The 15,612-nt window shown below is 40.5% G+C and overlaps 2 protein-coding genes across 3 annotated transcripts; one reads left to right on the top strand and one right to left on the bottom strand.

Annotated features, from left to right (window-relative positions):
* Positions 1–2,237: 2,237 nt before the first annotated feature.
* Positions 2,238–7,975, top strand: LOC136508046 (O-fucosyltransferase 38-like). Its single transcript, XM_066502654.1, has 12 exons — positions 2,238–2,463; positions 3,273–3,348; positions 3,893–3,960; positions 4,157–4,245; positions 4,347–4,524; positions 5,682–5,810; positions 5,931–6,064; positions 6,142–6,355; positions 6,428–6,612; positions 6,948–7,043; positions 7,137–7,281; positions 7,429–7,975. The coding sequence occupies exons 1-11, from the start codon at positions 2,281–2,283 to the stop codon at positions 7,261–7,263; spliced, it is 1,479 nt and encodes a 492-aa protein (XP_066358751.1). The 5' UTR covers positions 2,238–2,280; the 3' UTR covers positions 7,264–7,281; positions 7,429–7,975.
* Positions 7,743–9,382, bottom strand: LOC136508047 (psbP domain-containing protein 4, chloroplastic-like). Of its 2 annotated transcripts, none has more exons than XM_066502655.1 (5): positions 8,970–9,382; positions 8,630–8,733; positions 8,417–8,525; positions 8,092–8,319; positions 7,743–7,994 (listed from the first exon to the last, which is right to left on the bottom strand). In XM_066502655.1, the coding sequence occupies exons 1-5, from the start codon at positions 9,274–9,276 to the stop codon at positions 7,930–7,932; spliced, it is 813 nt and encodes a 270-aa protein (XP_066358752.1). In that variant the 5' UTR covers positions 9,277–9,382; the 3' UTR covers positions 7,743–7,929. The 2 variants fall into 2 exon arrangements, with proteins under 2 accessions (XP_066358752.1, XP_066358753.1); XM_066502656.1 differs by having other exon boundaries at positions 8,630–8,737; positions 8,970–9,112.
* Between the last annotated feature and the right edge of the window lie 6,230 nt (positions 9,383–15,612).

The following is a 15,612-nucleotide window of genomic DNA, read 5'->3' as shown; positions in this document are numbered from 1 at the left end:
ATCGTTCTGCATAAGATTAAAATAAAGGATTGTTTGAGCAAGCCATACACGACAGTGCAAACACTTATGGATGATCATGGTAAAATTAGGAATTAAAAAATGACAATCAAAATGCTACACCAGCAGGTGCCTACACAATCGTAATAATAGGTTTTACCATATTATTATGTTTTACAATATATTGTTATTTACTAAAAAAATAATATCATCTTATAGGCACTTTGAATACAAATCTATTATCGCAAGGTATATCATAACCTTGTATATAATTGATCAAATCGAAGTTTATAAATTTGACTTCTTCTTATGTAAAATATGATTATCATTTCAGAATTGAGGAATTGTTTAGTTTCAGTATATGGTTACTTTGGATACGTGTGTATCATGTGAGTGTTGCCTGACACGATGGGGATGAGGAATATAATGTGGACCTCTTATCTCGATCTACGTCCTATTCGCTTATCTTATAACTCATACTTTTCAACTTGTTTTTTCAGTCAGAACAATATTTTTCTCTCACAACAAATCAGCCGAAACAGTGTTTCGATTTATTTTTTCGGTGAAACGAACGGGATCTAGCATATTTTACATGTGACCCAACTGTGGCCAAAGTCCTCCCCTCTGTCAATTGACGCTTCCAGTTCCGTCCAGGGTAGCTATACCCAATATTTATGTTGTATATCTCATTTTATATTAGGAAAAAAAGAGTTCTTTTTGACACGTTGTGCACACGCCACATGGGAAGGAATCGTGCCCTCAAATATTGTAATTGTAGCGGCAGCATTTGTCAACCGGTGATGGTATTAACAAGAATACAATTTGTTTTTTTCTCGGTCATAGAAAACTATTCAGCTGTGACTAGTGCTCGAACAAACGATGGTAACATAGATTACTTCCTGATCAGCTGTGACTAGTGCTCGAACAAACGATGGTAACATAGATTACTTCCTGATTAAAATTGGACTTCATCAATGATCAGCCTTAAGCCCGTATCTCTTTGCCTTGGTAATGGATGAGATTACCAGGAACATACAAGGGGATATCTCTTGGTGTATGTTGTTCGCTAATAATTTAGTGTTAGTGGACGAAAGACACGCGGGAGTAAATAGGAAACTAGAATTATGGCGACAGACCCTTGAGTCTAAAGGTTTTAGATTGAGCAGAACTACAACCGAATACATGAGATGCGGCTTTGGCGGAGTTGTACAGGAGGAGGGAGATGTAAGTTTGAAAGGTCAAGTAGTGCCTAAGAAGGATACCTTTTGGTATCTGTGATCGATGCTACATAGGGATGGAGATATTGATGCAGACGTTGGCCATAGAATCAAAGCATGGTGCATCAAGTGGCGATAAGCTTTTGACATTCTCTGTGACAAGATGGTACCATAAAAGCTAAAAGGCAAGTTCTATAGAACAACGATTAGACCGGCTATGTTGTATGGAGCAGAATGTTGGCCTACAAAGATTCGACATGTTCAACAACCGAGTGTTGCAGAAATGCGTATGTTGCGATGGATTTTGCGGTCACACAAGAATGGATCGAGTTCGGAACGACGATATACGCGGTCGCCTAGAGGTAGCACTAATTGAAGAAAAGCTTGTCCAACATCGGTTGAGATATTTTGGCCATGTCTAAAGGAGACCTTCAGAGGCATCAGTGCATTGTGGAGTCTTAAGCCAAGTTAATAATATGAGGAGAGGTAGATGAAGACCAAAATTGTCATGAGGGAGGCAATAAAAAAAGATTTGAAAGCTTGGGATATACCTAGAGATCTATATTTGAATATGAGTACTTGGAAAGCAGCTATTGAAGTGCCTGAACCATGACTTAGGGATTTTGGTGTGTTTCAACTCTAGCCTACCCCAACTTGCTTGGACTGAAAGACTATGTTGTTGTATAGAAAACTATTCAGTGATTCAAAAAGAAAATAATTCAGGCTACTATTCTATATCACTAAAATTTATTTTAATTATTAAGATTTTTTTTATCGGGTATAACTTAAACGCACGTAATCCACACACTTTATATTCACACGCACGTTTAAATCGTAGCGTCCCATTGAACACGCGCTACCACTCAGACCACAACCCCGTTCACGATTAGGATCTGATCTACTGTGAAACAAGCAGTCGTTAGCCCATGTCACAAAGAAATGGGAAAACGTAAGGAAAGCGAAGCCCAACTCGTTGGCCCTGGAAAAGATATCACAAAGCCAACGGTTTGCCACTGGGCCGGACCGATCTCACATCTTGCAATTGCATCCCCTCTCGCTCGCGGCCATGGCGAAACCCCGCGGGGCGCCGCCGCTCCTCCACCCCCGCCCGCACCGGCGGCTCCTACGCTCGCCGATCTCGCGCTGCGCCTGCCTGCTCCTCGCCTTCGCCGCGCTCCTCCTCCTCTCCTCCCTGCACCAGGTCGTGCGGGTCGACCTATCCCGCCTGGACCCGGACCCGCCCCGCCAGGCCCGTTTCGCGATCCCTCCTTCTCCATTTTGGTTACTGGTAGCTTGTTGCCTGTTGAGGTTTCACTGCACGAGTTGGTACGCTAGGCGTCGGTGCTTGGCGCAATGCGGTTGCTGGATGCCCGAATTTTGCTTTGTTTGTGCTCACGTTGGTAGTCAAGTTAATCTCATTTCCCTGGTTGTTGATAGAGAATAGCTGTGTGTGCAATGCAACATACCTATTGATCTTCGTGAAACTAGTACTAACTGCAGGCCAGATTGTTGGTTTCCTTCAAACAAAAGATTTTAGCTGCAGAGAACAAATTGCTCCTGAAATTAATTCCAGTATAACACTAGTGGTTGGATATAAGGGTAGACCAATCTTAAGCATTCATGCCATCTTGAGACTAAGGATAGGCCAACTCTGGATGCTGTTGCTAGGGGAAAGTGAAATATTGTATCTAGGGAGAGCATATAAAAAACGTTAGCTTGAGAAACTTCAGAAGGGCATGATAGCAAACTTTAATGCTTGCTTTTGAGTTTTGACACCCTTATTCTGGATGACCAAGTTGGAAACTGGACATATAATTTTTTTCTTTAATAATTTTTCTTATGCTACTAATGTTTTGTATGCACCAACATGTGCAATAGAAGACTCACAGGACAGTGCACACTTATATATCTTTGGACATTAGACATGCAAATCAATTTGCATGCTTTCCATTCCTGTGAAATGAAACTGATATTAACAGATTTATTCATGAAGGGTAGTGATGCTACCACTCTTAGAAATCCAATTGTCATTGAATCGAAGCAATGCTTGATGTTCAGGTGTCAAGCGATCAATTGTGGGCTTCTAATGGCTATGGTTATCATGCTTGTGTTACACCGACCTCTAGATATAAGGGTAATTCATTTTCTTTGCATCATTTTTCTTATAATAATCAATAGTAATATGAAATTCTTGAGGTGTCCATGATATCAAATGTTAGCTCTTAGCTGCAGTTGATTTTAGGGTACAATTTAGTGGATAATCCAGCTCTTCTTGATGACACCAACTTCATGCATATGATTCAGGCTCCTGATATCATCTTTACCCCATTTTCTGAGATGATTATAATATCTTCTTTGGTTTTAGTGGCTTTGATTGTACAAGCTAGTAAATTAAACAAGAAGGTTCGATTTGATGCTTTCTTACTTTATTAAAAAAACATATGTACGTTATATGGTGTGGGAACATAGGAGCAACACAACAATGACCAAATTGGAACTCATTCTTGTAATTGTTCTATACACAGTCAAACACGTATCCTTCTTTGTATATATGCAATCTGATAACAGCACTCATGCAAAAATGATGCATATGTGTATGTGGTATACTGGTATTATGATAATTTTTCTGCCATTATCATTTCTGTTGATGGCTGTAACAGTTGCTTTTGTATTATCAGTTCAAGGCAAATCAGACAGCTACATGACTGTTAGAAGTAATGGAGGACTCAACCAAATGCGCACTGGAGTAAGTCCATTGCACCAAGACTTAACTCTAAGCTTTATATTTGTCTATCTTATGTGAGCATGCTCTTGCATCTATAATTATATAGTTGTTCTTGTTAAAAAAATAGCTTCCTGGTTTTTTTTTTTTGCTGGTGTCTTCTGATTAATCCGTGTTATGTTTGACTCAGATATTGTTATTAATAATCTCCCCTCTGCAGATCTGTGATATGGTCGCAGTTGCCCGTTTGGTGAATGCAACACTTGTTATCCCTCAGTTAGATAAGCGATCCTTCTGGCAAGATACCAGGTTCTGAGCATTAGGTTATAGTTTAGCTATTGCCATATATTCTGTCTGATTGCTCCTTAATTTTTTGTTTAACAACTCGCACCACTGTCTACACTCTACAGTACATTTAAAGACATATTTGATGAGCCTCATTTTATTAAAGCTTTGGAAGGAGATGTCCACATTGTGAGTGACTTGCCTGAAAGTTTGCGATCTGCTCCAAGAGCCCGGAAACACTTCACCTCATGGTCTGGTGCAAGTTATTATGAGGAAGTGAAAGAGCTCTGGAAGAATCAGAAGGTAGTTCAATTACATTTCAAACACCAAACTTAGGAGGTTCTCTTTTTGCTGCTTATTTTTAATATGTTGAACTGATATGATATGTTGGTTCTAGTTCATGCAAAACTGCAAAATGAGTTGAGAATGTCATGGTAGTAGTTCTTGTTGCAATAATTGCCTTATGCTATAGGGAGAGAAACAACATTGCCTGGATGTTGCCTGCAGTATCGCGTTATACTTTCTCATGGATGTGCTCATTAGGATTTTCTATGCTTCAGGCGTAATTGCCTGAAGTAGCTTTCCTCAATATGGTATTTTGTGATAGATTTGATATAAACTGGCTTTGAGCATTGTTATTAAGCCATAAAGTCAAATTGAGTCATCAGGGGATGACCTGCCAAATAGGTGATGACCTAGGCACATGGAGGATGTAGCACGTTGATGTAGACACGGCGCGGCGCCACGGGTGAGGGTCTTTACCCTCTACCCTGTAGTTGTGTTTCTTCCCTCCAAGAAAACTATCGACTCAATTGGTCCAAGAAGCAAGTTTGTTCTGCTAGGAACTGTAGCCTCTGCCATTGCGTCGCCTGCCTTGCGTTGTTTCGCTAACCTTCCTCCCTCGCGTCTTCATCTCTCATTTGCTCCCATGGTGCTGCCCCCCTTCTGCTATGTTCCGTGATCTGCCATGCAACAAGTTGGTTACCAGACATTCCTATGAATATTTAACGGTTGAAAGATGACTAGTTACTCCCTCTGGTGACAAATAAGTGATGTTCTGATGTTGTCTGAAGTCTATTGTTCTAAATTGACTACTTTTATGAAACTATCTTTCAAGAGTTAGACAAATCTACTTGTCTCACATCCAAACAGTGCAACTCAATATGCAAAAAGTATTATGTAGTCAAAAGCTTAAAGCAAGTGACTTAAGAGAACCCCAAAACATCACTTAATTGGGACTGGCTGGAGTACATAGTAGCCTAATCTGAACATCTGGTCTGCTGTCCAGTGAGTCAGTCGCTCCATGCTGGTTCTGCGACTGGACCATCTACAATGATGGTTCATATTTTTTACTTCTGCAAACTATGCTCCAGTCATTATCTGTTAATGTGAAAGTACTATTTTTGCCTGGATCTGATGTCTGAAACTATTATATGATCTCACCTCACACTGCCTTGCAGGTAGTTCACATCCCAAAATCTGACTCGCGTCTTGCTAACAACGGTCTTCCAATTGATATCCAGAGATTGAGATGTCGCTGTCTTTACCAAGCACTGCGGTTTTCAGATCTAATTGAAGACCTAGGAAAGGCATGAATTCTCTTGATAAACCGTACATATCTTTAACTCATTTACAGTCTTCAATTGCAGTTGGAGATTTATAGCAGTCTCTAAATGAGGTTCTGAGCCAACATAACACTTACGAAACAGAAGCTAGTAGAGCGTCTAAGATCTCGTGGAAAATATATTGCTCTTCATCTACGATATGAAAAGGATATGCTAGCATTTACGGGATGCACTTACGGTCTGAGTGATTCGGAAGCAAATGAGTTGAGAATTATGAGGTATGAACAACCAAAGCACAGCCATACAATTCCACTTCTACATGCTGGTTGTATTTATTTGCTTTCTCTTTCAATAGAGAGAGAACAAGCCACTGGAAACTGAAGGATATAAACTCAACTGAACAGAGATATGAAGGCAACTGTCCACTGACTCCAACTGAGGTGGGCATTTTTCTGCGTGCTATGGGCTATCCTGAATCCACATGGATATACCTTGCAGCAGGTGAAATATATGGTGGTGAAAAGTATATATCAAAATTGAGATCGTACTTCCCAAATTTGGTTAGCAAGGTATTTACACTTCTTTTTTGTTGATTGTATCTACGACTTCCTTGCTATGCTGCTAAAATTTCAGTATTGCAGGAGATGCTAGCAACAAAAGAAGAGCTTGAGAAATTCAATAATCATGCATCCCAAGTTGCTGCCCTTGATTACATAATTGCAGTTGAAAGTGATGTGTTTGTTCCATCACACTCTGGCAATATGGCAAAAGCTGTAGAAGGCCATCGTCGATTTCTAGGGCATCGTAAAACTATCACTCCTGACAGGTAAACATGGGACTTCTGCTGAAAGCCTGCTTTGTTTTATCTGATCTTGCTACTTCTCTGATTTATAACTTTGCCTAATTTCTATTTTTTCTTCCGAAACAAGTCTCTGATAAGTGCAACTGATCTTGAACATATTTCTTAGATCCCAATATCTTTTTAGATGTTTCTTTTCTGTGCACATTTGCACGTGTGGATGGAGTTATAAGTCCTTTATTTGTACTGTATCCTTTTACTTACTCTTTGTTTTTTTACTTTTGATATTCTGGTCTATCAATCTTTGCCATGTAACGAAGTGTTTGTTTAGTTCCCTTTCTAAATTAATGTTTAATCTGCAGGAAAGGATTGGTGGAACTCTTTGATTTACTGGAAAAAGGGGATCTCATGGAAGGTCCTAAGCTGTCGTCACTTGTTACTGAGATGCATAAATACAGGTGATTTTATTTATTTATAGTTATGATAGTCATATGTACAATACTTTTCTTTAATTCAAAGATTGTATTAAGAAAGCATTTCTCTGTTTGCAGACAAGGGGCTCCAAGGAAGAGATATGGCTCCTTGCCAGGAAGCAAGGGCAGAGCTAGGCTTAGGACTGAGGAATCTTTTTACGAAAACCCATTTCCTGAGTGCATCTGTTTGACTGGGAGGTACTGATGTGCTGCTAATGTATAGGTATGATTCTGTTGTTCATTACACAATATGATACTCTTTGTTGGCTTCAAGAATTGAGATAAAATGCTGTTGATTAAAGTGTATTGTCCAAACCATAGCACCTCAAAGATCCTTTTCAGATGAACTGACGTCCATTCTTAATTGCAGCTTTATATGATTACACGGTTCACTCATCCTTGGAAGTGCGCTAGCGCTTCAATTTGGCCATTAGAGCTCTGCTGACACATTGTGATGAAGCTAAACTGGTACTCAAGGATGCAAGTTAGTGAAGGATGTCTTCCTTCTTGTGATCAACATCCAATGACCTTGTTGGCCCAGATGGAGGCTGGCCACTGCAACCAAGCAACTGTACATGAATTGTTTTGTTCCCACAAAGTCGAGAGATTTGACATGTATGCTTTAGTTTCTAGATATATACATTGGCAAGCATCTGTACCCTTCGAGGCAACATCAGGAAAAAATTTATAGTAACAAGCATTTAGCCTTTAACGAGCAAGTTTACAAATACAAACTGCTGCAGATTTCTAATTTTATAGTGATCATCAAAAGTGATGTTCACATATCCTCTCTCCATAATACAATCCCTCATGTCTTCTAATCATATTAACAAGAGCCAGGCGCTGTAAAAGTGTAGTAGGAATTGAAACCCTACACGACTCGAAATGATTCTGCTATTTGTTTCAGATCCTTGTAATGCCTCTTCCATTGCAGACCTGCAAAAGATTGATTCCCAGCTATTGGTCAGGATAAAAAGTAAAGTTGCAATGAGATGTCTTACATTTCTGCCATTATTAAGAACAATGGTTTTACCGTTTGCAGTTACACTGAACAGGTAGAGCCTGTTCCCTGCTGCCGTGGCGGTAATGAACACATGGGGTGGCTCCAGCTCAAACTGGTAGTAAGTTCTTCCTGAACGCTCTGCCGTCGCCGTGGACAGGACCTTCCCTTCCACATTCTCTCCAATGACCTCTGGACCGAAGGCGGTGATCACCTTCTCTGGGTTGCCGATCTTCTCGATGGTCGCATCATCCAGATCATCTGTGGGACAGAATTGGCAGTGAACATCACATGTCGTTGGAGTACACCCAATGAAGACCTCACGATTCAGCATGTTCTTCAGGTTTCAGTTCCCCACCTGCGAACCGGCGAACTGGGGCAACGATGACGAACAACCGGCCCTCCTTTGGGTTTGCGAAGCGCAGGTCGATCTCCGTGCCACCAAGATCAGCAATTGACACCGGGACCTAAGTTGGAGCCATGGTAAACAAAGAGTAGTTTGGAATCAGAAAGCAAGGGACTGTGTTTTTGTGAACCTAAACTTCTGTCAGCAGTTTCAGGCCTCACTCACCTCATCCCAGCCGTCTGGAACTTTGAAGCTGTACGGGATGATGGGGCTCCAGCCAACTCCGTGGCCACCGGACTTGTCGTCTGGCCTACGGTATGTTCTCCAACCTGTCTGAACAATCAGCATCATGAAAACAATTCAACAATATTTCTGTCTGAACCTTCGCTGTAGTGTTGATATTCCACAGGAGAAACACAAAATTATACATCCAGACTATGAGTTAAGTACTATTGCATGGATTCCAAAGCATTTGTTCGTCTCTATTAACTAGAACTACTCCTATAGATCCAAAACAAATGAACCAAATTCAGTCAGTCACAAAAGAGAAAGAAGAAGAGTTTACCATTTCCATCAGGTTCAGACAAGCCGGGGATCCTCCCTGCCAGCAGGCCCTGAGTGGCCGCCAGACCACGGCCTGCAAACCCAAGCACTGGAGCACCACAGACAGCAGCAGCTGCAGAAGCCAATGCCCGCCTCCTCCCCACCATTGCTACACCCTCCCTCTCCCCCTCCTCTTCATGTCCCACTGACAGGGAGGGCCCACTGCTGCACCTGACAGCCGCCACCACCGTCCTGCCCTTGGCGACGGGAGAAGGTTTGGTGAGGAACAGGGAGGAGCTCGGGGAGAACAGCAATGTCGTGCTGCTCATCTCTGCAAGAAGTGTTTGTGAGTTCTCTGTGATTCTTCCTTTCCGTCTGCCTCTCTAATTGTTCTTGGTGGGCTGGTGGCGATTCTGGTGTTAGTTGTTGGGAGCCTGGGGGCTCCATAGGCTCTTTTGGACCACAAGACATGGGTGGACAGGATGGTTTTCAGAGTTCAGACACGTCTCACCTAGATTGTTTGAGCGTCTCCTCTTGATTTCACTTAAATTTTTCTTTCTTTTAAAAAAATCAGATATATTTTTTTACTAGGAAAATGATTTTCTTTTTTGTTTATTTTGTGGAGAAGAAGATGGCTCCTATGGAGAATTCTAGAACATGCGCGAGACTATGACTCCCTTTTGTGGAGTTTTTGGAGACTATGACTCCCTTTTGTGGAGTTTTTGGAGTTAGTCCCTCCGTCGTGAAATACAAGGTATTCAGATAATTTTATAACCTAAGGAGTATGATAAAAGACTAATTTACCCCTTACTAATAATTGGTTAGTTTGTTTATCAACTTATTTAATTTTCAAATAGTGTATAATTTAAAAAGACATGCATACATGTAAGTGTTTAAAGGGCATGTATGGACGATGTTTAAAAGGCACATAGATGAGTTGAGCAATGTAGAATAACTTATAATTTGGTATAAATTTTGAACCTTCGATATCTTATATTCATGACGGAGGGAGTAGGAGCCATTGAAGCCACTATTTTAGGATTCACCAATGTAGCAAGGAGTCAAAGCCGAATAAAACTAAGCCAAACAAGCCCTAGGCAGCAGCTAACCTAGGACTTCCCCAATAAAGGGCATGCCGCACTAAATTTTCCACAACAATTCCGGTTAAATCTATTTACCAATTACCAAATTCATAAATAATTGTAAATTTTACAACTCAATTTGAAGCAATAAATAACATGATAAATTTAAAGTTCAAAGATTAAGTTGTAAAGTTGCTTAAACTACAATGCAGATAGTTCAAATACAATACTAAATGTTCGAAATATGAAAAAAATAAGCTTACACTGCTAATCTTTCGAAATATGCAGAAAATTACATAGCACACAAAAATAAGCTTACGGTACTAATATATGAAATCGACATAAAAATAAAAATATAACTAACCATCACACAGATAGATGTTAATTAATCAATCTCGTTGGTCTCTGGATGGTGGACGTTGGGTGAATCCTGATCTCGCTAGTCTCTGCAGGCACGAGGCATGATTTTAGCATTGACTATATATCCTTATACTCGGCGACTATTTTGAAATTACAAAGTCATGGATGCAATGTCCACTAGTGTGTTAAGGTTTTTCTACATCATTGTGATCTTCTTCACTCGAGCTTGATTCTTACCACCTTAGCTTGTTCTTTATCTTGTACTTGTTTGTGGCAGGCAAACTCTTGATGCTTGGTGTTGGTGATGAGTGCTTGATTCTGATCTGGAGCACGTGAGCGATTGATGATCTTGTTGATCACTTGATTGGGTGTCGTATCATCAAATTCCTTCTCATGAAGAATTGAGATGATCACATTGTACTCTGTCTTCTAATGAACCTGAATGATCTTTCGGTTGTACTCATCATACAATGTCCTTCACACCTAAGGCATCGATTTCATTTACATGAAAGCTTAGGCATGATAACATATCATGTGCATTCTCGTGCTCTTCTTGTTTAAAGCTATCGAGATTTTCACTAAAGAGAACATGGAATTTTTCATTTTGCGCATCCTTTGTGCCTCTATGTTTCCATTAATAGCGTCCCAAAGATCTTGTGCATTGGTCCAAGCAAAGACACAATTGAACACACTATCACCGAGAAGAGAATAAGATGGATTTCACAACTACATCATATTGTCTCTCTATTTTGTTCTTGTTTCGTTTTCCCTCAATGGTGACACACCAAACACAAGCCCCCTAGCTTGATGCTGTGCTTCCATGAGCACTTTCCATCATGGAAAACCCGTTCCATCAAAGTGTGGACCCCTATTGATATCATCCTAACTCTCGATATCATATGCTCACTTGCAGGTGAAGCCAAAAGGTTCCTAATGAGCCAATTTCACAAATATGCCAATTGAATGGCTAGCCTTGTGAAAAGTCAAAAGTGTGAGCACTGACTTTGATATTAATTGAAAGGTCCTAGGAGCACCCAAGAAGGGGTGGGGGTTTGAATTAGGTGTCTAATTCAAAACCTAAAACCTAGGGCCCTAAATGAACTACCACTTAAGACCATAAACTACTCTAGCTTGATGTGCACTTAAGACATTTCTAGTGTGCTCTTATCTTACCCTCAAGCCACAAAAACTTTTGCAACATAAATTGAAGACAATCCTATCGACTAGCCTATAGCTAATCTATGAAGGTAAAGGTCACACAAGCAAATTATGTGCGGAAGCAATAAATGTAGTAACTAAAGAGCTATAAGGATGGTGAGGGCAAACTCCCGAAGACGTTCTAACATATCCCGTGGTATCAGTTGCTAAAATGTAACCATTAGTTCACTTTGGAGCTTCACCGAGGTACGTACCTAGTCACTAAGTTTCTTCTGGTCATGATGTTTGTTGATCACTACATCATAAAATTCATTTGTCAACTCTTACTTGACAAAGTCTTGATCATCAACTTAGTGACATAACTTATTTCTAACAATTCCACTAGTTTTGGTAATTATGTAAATGCAAGGATACATGTGCAAAAGATAGAGCAATTTGGGCCTAACAAGGGGTTGGACAACCCCCTATGGTGGGCCAACCATGGCTTGGCCCATTTTAGGCTCCCACTTGTCCACATGTGAAGAAGCACAGCTCCCTTCACTATGAGCCATAGATTCGAGGTTAGTTTGATCTAAGGAGTGAGATGAAGTCAAGAGAAGGCACATGGATTCAGGGGCAACCAACCAAAGCAAACATACCCAAATACACCGAACCCACCTTGGACACGCCTCCTGGACCATTTTGATCATTGCACTGACATAAGATGGAGGGCATCAGGCCTATGGGGGTGGTCACTTGAACCCCTAGGTCCCACCAAATCACCTCAACTTTAAGTATAAGTACCCCCTACCTCCTAGACCCTATAAATAGAGGAGTTCGCACCACTCTCAACACACCATAAGGGGGAGCAAGCGTCCACCACTCTATCAAGATGTAGAAGTAGAATAGTTTAGTTGAAAGTCGAGCTAGTCTTGTGGTTCCAAAAGTGGTCTTTGGGAGTTTTGATATAGCTCTTGAATCGCTCCTTTTATAAGACTTGAGCTTTAATATATATTTATCTTCTCTATTCACTTTGCGTTACCTTCTGTTTATACTTGAGTAGTCTAGCTAAGTAATAGTTATGTTTGTTCAATTTTGTCTCTAGCACGGGTTCACCACTCGTATTAAGTGCGCTAGCCTAATTAACATGGGAATCTAGACTATAGTAGTATTCTATAGAGTAGACATGGTATTGGTATCTAGGATATGGGATACCTGGTTTTGCGGTTTGCCCCACAGATGATTGTGGTAGCCAACAGGATGTGACAAGCATGTTTGCCGTTCTTGTTCCACCATGTTTGGGCACATTATTAAACCATAGGGCCCCATGTTGAAATTGTCTAGCACCACCCTTTTCATTCTTTGATTGCTAGGTTGGGTCAGTGCCCCGTTGTGCTAGATATAGGGTTGATTAGATTATACTTAAGGCTTGGTTTATCTCTCCTAGTTTCTATGGTAGAGTTTGTTTCATTGCAGTAGAGAAGATTTTAGGAATCTTAGTACTCATTCATTGTCTCCAAGCTAGCTATATTACTCTTCTACTCTTACCATTGAATTCTCATACGTGTCACTAATCATAACTTATATTCTATCACTTCCCCCATTTTAGTTTAGTTGGTATAGTACTTAGTAGATATATACTTGTTAGTTATCGATATTCTTTAATAATTTCTTTTCTAAGGATAAATATGATACTCTAGAATACTCCTGGATGAAAAGCTACAATGTAATTCTGTGCTCTTATAGAATCGATCCACTTGTGCATTAGAAAAACCAACTGTGTTGGATATGCCACACAAGGCATCAACCAACCAAAGGCTAGTGTCGTGAGTCACAAATAGTATCACTAGGGCCATTCGCTCCTTTCGATCACCTTGACACTATGTCCACTATTGATCGAGTTTCTTACAAATGGGAGGGATCTCATCCCCTGCATACCGATATGACATCACTCCACATGAAGACATAGGGTTGCTGCCTTTAAGGCCACCAGACCTTCACTAGAAGCTCACAAAGACCTCAAGTGTTTGGGATCACCAAGATACAATGGCAAAATAACCCAAACACTCAAAGCTGTCAAGATCTACATCCTATCTCTCACAAGGATGCACTACTGTCTGTCCTAGCCTTGGATGCAATATTGAATGTCCTAAGAGAGTGGATGGGGTGCAGAAACACTTTCTCTAACCTATGACAACCTTGGGGCACTCTAACACACTCAAGCAAGTGATGCAACCACATATATATATCCTCATCCCCCTCAAAGAGCCATTGGAAAATGTATGGACATAAAACTAGCCAACGCTAGATGATCCGCTGGTTGGTCATTGATACTTCACCTTATCACCCAATGAGGTATGTTGTGATGTCGGTCGTTGAATCTTCACTTGTTGACATTGTCCCTCTTCACTAGATGATCCACTACCTTGTATTTTGTTGTCCACTATATCATCCGATGAGATATTCAGCCGTTAGACTTGATCATTGCCAAACCTCTGGCCTTTAACGAATGATATGCCAAGTTGCTCTTGTGCTACACTATATTATCTAGTGGCCTTGATCTTCTGGGTCTTCAATTGTGCCAACTCTCTTATGTGCACTGGATAATCTGCCTAGCAATTGTCTTCTTCATCATATCATCCCGTGGCCTATGTCTTCTATGGCTAACTTACTTGACTCCGCTGTATAATGTGGCAGGCCTAATCCAGTGATCTAGTGGAGAATATTTAGGGACTCTTGGATGTTTATTCTCTGTATCAACTGGGATACTGATCAAACTTTAACCTTGCATCCCTAGGACTCATTAGAACCTATCTAACACATCTTTAGCACACATGTTAGTCCTAGGCTTGTGTTGTTGTCTCAGTCACCAAAACTAAAAGACGATCATGGGCACCTGATCCTTACAACTATATGATCCTTACAACTATATGGTCCTTTGAGGTTCTCCTGTGGTGGTACTGGTCTTTGAGGTCTTCAATTGTGCCAACTTTTTGATGTTCACCGGATGATCCACTGGGTGATTCTTCTCTTCACCATATCATCTAGTGGGCAGTGTCTTATCTGACTAACTTGTTGGACTCGATCGTATGATTTGGTGGGCCTCATCAACTGATCTAGTGAGGAATCATCACCATTTCTTCTCTTTTTTTAACTCGGATCTTGATCAAAGTTTAACCTTTTGTCCCTAGCACCTATTATAACCTATCTAACACATCTTTAGCACACATATTAGTTCTAGTCTTGTGGTGCCATCTCTATCACCAAAACTAAAAGTTGATCATGGGCACACATGATCTCCAACAAGGTGCTTTGTGTAGTACCATATATATCATCTAGTGGCACTGGTCTTTGAGGTCTTTGACTATGCCAACTCTCTGATGTTCACCAGATGATCTATTAGATGATTATTCTCTTCACCATATCATCCAATGAGGACTGTCTTCTCTAGCTAACTTACTAGACTCCAACTATGATTTGGTAGGCCTGATCAACTAATTTGGTGAGGAATCCTCATAGTTTCTTCTCTGTTTCAACTCGGACTTGATCAAACTTTTAACTTGCATCCTTAGGACCTATTATAGCATGTCTAACATATCTTTAGCACACATGTTAGTTCTAGGCTTGTGTTGTCATCTCAATCACTAAAACTAAAAGATACGATCAGGGGCTCATGATCCTAACTTTGTCTCGGTAGATTCAATCGAACAACGTGGAGATTAACGGATAGCTTGTCGTTGTGAGTGCTAATTTCTAATAGTATATGGTAAGGGAATTTTTTTTCGGTAGCCAGTAAATTCTTTTGAGAACTTCTTCAAATATTAATATGTGTTATAAAACCTCTCATTGGTTGGTGCAATTAAGGCAAACTGCTGACAGTCCATTGATTTGGGCAGCAGAGAAAAAAATTAGGTATGTACGTAGAATTAGGGGACTTAAGTAGGAGTAGTTTCTGCAAAAAATGTACAAACACTATGTAAAAAAAGCACATCACAGACGCACGGTCAGGCACATCACAGACGCGCCTAGATGCGTCTGCCATAACGCGTCTGTAATAAGGCTTATTACAAATGTGCAAAAAGCGCG

The sequence above is a fragment of the Miscanthus floridulus genome, chromosome 15, assembly GCF_019320115.1.
Source record: "Miscanthus floridulus cultivar M001 chromosome 15, ASM1932011v1, whole genome shotgun sequence".
In the NCBI taxonomy this organism is placed as follows: Eukaryota; Viridiplantae; Streptophyta; class Magnoliopsida; order Poales; family Poaceae; genus Miscanthus; species Miscanthus floridulus.
The sequence above is the reverse complement of the archived record's forward strand: the minus strand, read 5'-3'. Positions and strand labels throughout refer to the sequence as shown.